Genomic DNA, 4,436 nt, shown 5'->3' with positions numbered 1-4,436 from the left:
GGGGAACCTAAAAGTATATTTCACAGGAAATACGACATTCTTAAAAATCTCCTAATGATTACATCTGCTCAGCTTTACTTGTCATGGCAAGGGTTCAGGTGTCTCCCATCCAGGCACCTCTGTTCACTGCTGTGCACACCTTGGGTAATTATTCCTGTACAAACAAGTGGCAAAGGGGGCAATACCAAGTCCCAAATATGCAGATTAAACAGGAAAGTCAGAAATAATTGGAATAAACCCAGACTGCTCTGATCTTTTATATTCTGACATATGTGTATTAAATGCTATGGCAGCTGGAGAGGAATTTTTGGCTTTTGCAAGCTCATAAGCAAAAGGAACTGATAGGATCACAGAATATCCTGAGTTGGAAGGGGCACACAAGGATCATTGAGTCCAGCTCCTGGCACTGCACAGGACACCCCAAGAGTCACACTCTGTGCCTGAGAGTGTTGTCCAAATGCTCCTTGAGCTCTGCCAGGCTCAGTGCTGTGCCCTGGGGAGCCTGTTCCAGTGCCCAACCACCCTCTGGGGGAAGAAACTTTTCCTGATATCCAGCTTAAACCTCCCCTGGCCCAACTTAGGGCATTCCCTCCAGTGCTGTCACTGATCACCAGAGAAGACATCAGTGCCTGTCCCTCTGCTCCCCCTCATGAGGATGATCAAGACCATCATAATGTCTCACCCCTGCCTCTTGTTCCATTGCCCTGGTCATGTCCTCGCAGGCTGGAGGAGTTCTTGAAGGCCTTGGGGCAGGTGGGGCAGCGGTAGGGCCGCTCACCTGAGTGCTGCCGCAGGTGGTACTGGTAGTGCGACGCCCACTTGAAGGTGAGGCCGCACTGGGCGCACCTGAAGGCGCGCAGCCCCGTGTGCACGCGCAGGTGAGTCTGCAGCAGCGAGGAGCGCTTGAAGCTCTTGCCGCAGGTGGCGCAGGTGTAGGGGCGCTCACCTGTGTGGCCCCGCAGGTGGTAGAGGAGGGCGGAGGAGCCCTTGAAGGCCTTGGGGCACTCGGGGCACTTGTAGGGGCGCTCACCTGTGTGGCTGCGCAGGTGATGCGCCAGGCGCGAGGACCAGCGGAAGGATTTGCCGCACTCCCGGCAGGTGAAGGGGTGCTCGGGGGCACCTGCGGGGGGCGCCGCGCCCGCCATGGCCGCACCTGGGGGGGACACGGCCGCAGGTGAGAGCCCTGACCTGGGACATATGAGAGCACAGAGCTGACACAGGTGAGAGCACAAACCTGGGACAGGTGAGAGCACAAACCTGGAACAGGTGAGAGCCCAGAGCTGATACAGGTAAGAGCCCAAACCTGGAACAGGTGAGAGCACAGAGCTGGGACAGGTGAGAGCACAAACCTGGGACAGGTGAGAGCCCTGACCTAGGACAGGTGAGAGCTCTGACGTGGGACAGGCGAGAGCCCAGATCTGAGACAGGTAAGAGCTCAGACCTGACACAGGTGAGAGCCTGCACCTGACACAGGTGAGAGCACAGAGCTGACACAAGGACAGGCGAAAGCCTGTACCTGACACAGGTGAGAGGCTAAACTTGACACAGGTGAGAACGCAGAGGTGATACAGGGACAGGTGAGAGCACAGACCTGAGACAGGTTAAAGCCTGCACTTGACACAGGTGAGAGGCTAAACCTGACACAGGTGAGAACACAGACCTGGGACACGTGAGAGCACAGACCTGACACAGCTGAAAGCCCAAACCTGAGACAGGTGAGAGCCCAGACATGAAACAGGTGAGAGTCCGGATAAGAAACACAGGTGAGATAAGGATAAGGAACAGGTGAGACCCCAAAACATGGGGACAGGTGAGAGCCCAATCCCAGCACAGGTGGGCAGGTGAGACCCCTGCCCCATCCCAGGTGTGCAGGTAAGACCCTAAAGCCGATGTGGAGGGCGTGGCCAAATGGGGGGCGTGGCCAGATCGCACTAGGCCCCGCCCCTTTCTACAGGCCCTGCCCCACCCCTCACCGCCCTCAGGTACTGGGTTGTACTCGTCTGTACTGGTTTTTACTGGTATATACTGGTCTGTACTGGTTTTTATTCGTTTATACTGGTGTATACCGGTCTGTGCTCGTCTGTACTGGGTTGTACTGGTCTGTACTGGATTGTACTGGGTTGTACTCGTCTGTACTGGTTTTTACTGGTATATACTGGTCTGTACTGGTTTTTATTCGTTTATACTGGTGTATACCGGTCTGTGCTCGTCTGTACTGGGTTGTACTGGTCTGTACTGGATTGTACTGGGTTGTACTCGTCTGTACTGGTTTTTACTGGTATATACTGGTCTGTACTGGTTTTTATTCGTTTATACTGGTGTATACCGGTCTGTGCTCGTCTGTACTGGGTTGTACTGGTCTGTACTGGATTGTACTGGGTTGTACTCGTCTGTACTGGTTTTTACTGGTATATACTGGTCTGTACTGGTTTTTATTCGTTTATACTGGTGTATACCGGTCTGTGCTCGTCTGTACTGGGTTGTACTGGTCTGTACTGGATTGTACTGGGTTGTACTCGTCTGTACTGGTTTTTACTGGTATATACTGGTCTGTACTGGTTTTTATTCGTTTATACTGGTGTATACCGGTCTGTGCTCGTCTGTACTGGGTTGTACTGGTCTGTACTGGATTGTACTGGGTTGTACTCGTCTGTACTGGTTTTTACTGGTATATACTGGTCTGTACTGGTTTTTATTCGTTTATACTGGTGTATACCGGTCTGTGCTCGTCTGTACTGGGTTGTACTGGTCTGTACTGGATTGTACTGGGTTGTACTCGTCTGTACTGGTTTTTACTGGTATATACTGGTCTGTACTGGTTTTTATTCGTTTATACTGGTGTATACCGGTCTGTGCTCGTCTGTACTGGGTTGTACTGGTCTGTACTGGATTGTACTGGGTTGTACTCGTCTGTACTGGTTTTTACTGGTATATACTGGTCTGTACTGGTTTTTATTCGTTTATACTGGTGTATACCGGTCTGTGCTCGTCTGTACTGGGTTGTACTGGTCTGTACTGGATTGTACTGGGTTGTACTCGTCTGTACTGGTTTTTACTGGTATATACTGGTCTGTACTGGTTTTTATTCGTTTATACTGGTGTATACCGGTCTGTGCTCGTCTGTACTGGGTTGTACTGGTCTGTACTGGATTGTACTGGGTTGTACTCGTCTGTACTGGTTTTTACTGGTATATACTGGTCTGTACTGGTTTTTATTCGTTTATACTGGTGTATACCGGTCTGTGCTCGTCTGTACTGGGTTGTACTGGTCTGTACTGGATTGTACTGGGTTGTACTCGTCTGTACTGGTTTTTACTGGTATATACTGGTCTGTACTGGTTTGTACTGGGTTGTAGTGGTTTGTACTGGTCTGTACTGGGTTGTACTGGTCTGTACTGGTCTATACTGGCCCATATGGGTTTATACTGGTCCATACTGGTTTGTACCGGTTATACTGGTTTGTACTGGTTATACTGGTTTCTACTGTTGTGTACTGATCCATACTGGTTTATACTGGCTATCCTGGTCTGTACTGGTTTTTACTGGTCCATACTGGTCCGTACTGGTTTATACTGGGTTTTACTGGGTTTTATTGAGGTTTTACTGTCACATCACTGACGTCACAGCACAGGGTGTGACATCACAGTGGTGGGTGTGACGTCACGGTGCTGTGTGTGATGTCACGGTGCTGTGTGTGACGTCACGGCGCGGAAGGCTCTGGGTGATGTCACAGGGGTCACTGACCCCCGGCTGGGGTTGGGTGGGACAGAGGGGACAGCCGGGGGTCACGGGGTCACACAGGGGGTCATGGCCGGGGTCACCTGTACGGTGGGGACAACCTGGAGAGACACAGGGTGACACTGGGGTCACCAGGGGTCACCAGGGGTCACCACGGTCGCCATGGCTCAGGGGTCACCAGGGGTCACCAGGGGTCACCACGGTCACCATGGATCAATCTGGAGAAACACAGACTGGCGCCAGTCACCTGGGGTCACCAGGGGTCACCAGGGGTCACCTGGGGTCACCTGGGGTCACCACAGGTCACCATGGGTCAGCATGGAGAGACACAGAGTGACACCGGGGTCACCACTGGTCAACGTGGGTCACCATGGGTGGACATGGATCAAAATGGGCCTAGAGGAGACAACGTGGAGCATGAGGAGTCAACGTGGATCACCTGGATCAACAGGAGTCAACATGGGTCACCATGGATGGAGATGGATCAAAGCGGGCCAGGAGGAGTCACCGTGGGTCACCATGGATGGACATGGACCATCATGGGCCAGGAGGAGCCAACATGGATGGAGATGGACCATGAGGAGTCAACGTGGGTCAGCGTGGATCAGCAAGGGTCAATGAGTCACCATGGGTCACCATGGATGGACATGGACCATCATGGGCCAGGAGGAGTCACCGTGGGTCACCATGGATGGACA

The 4,436-nt window shown here is 52.5% G+C and overlaps 1 protein-coding gene across 1 annotated transcript in view; it reads right to left on the bottom strand.

The window, feature by feature from the left end:
- Positions 1 to 1,158, bottom strand: part of LOC102043768 (zinc finger protein 628-like) — a 3,824-nt gene extending 2,666 nt beyond the window's left edge. The window contains exon 1 of the mRNA XM_031065443.1: positions 683 to 1,158. Within this exon, the coding sequence (XP_030921303.1) occupies positions 683 to 1,145 (463 nt within the window). The 5' untranslated portion in view covers positions 1,146 to 1,158. The remainder of the gene's footprint in view (positions 1 to 682) is intronic.
- Between the last annotated feature and the right edge of the window lie 3,278 nt (positions 1,159 to 4,436).

The sequence above is a fragment of the Geospiza fortis genome, unplaced genomic scaffold, assembly GCF_000277835.1.
Source record: "Geospiza fortis unplaced genomic scaffold, GeoFor_1.0 scaffold539, whole genome shotgun sequence".
Classification (NCBI taxonomy): domain Eukaryota; kingdom Metazoa; phylum Chordata; class Aves; order Passeriformes; family Thraupidae; genus Geospiza; species Geospiza fortis.
The sequence above is the reverse complement of the archived record's forward strand: the minus strand, read 5'-3'. Positions and strand labels throughout refer to the sequence as shown.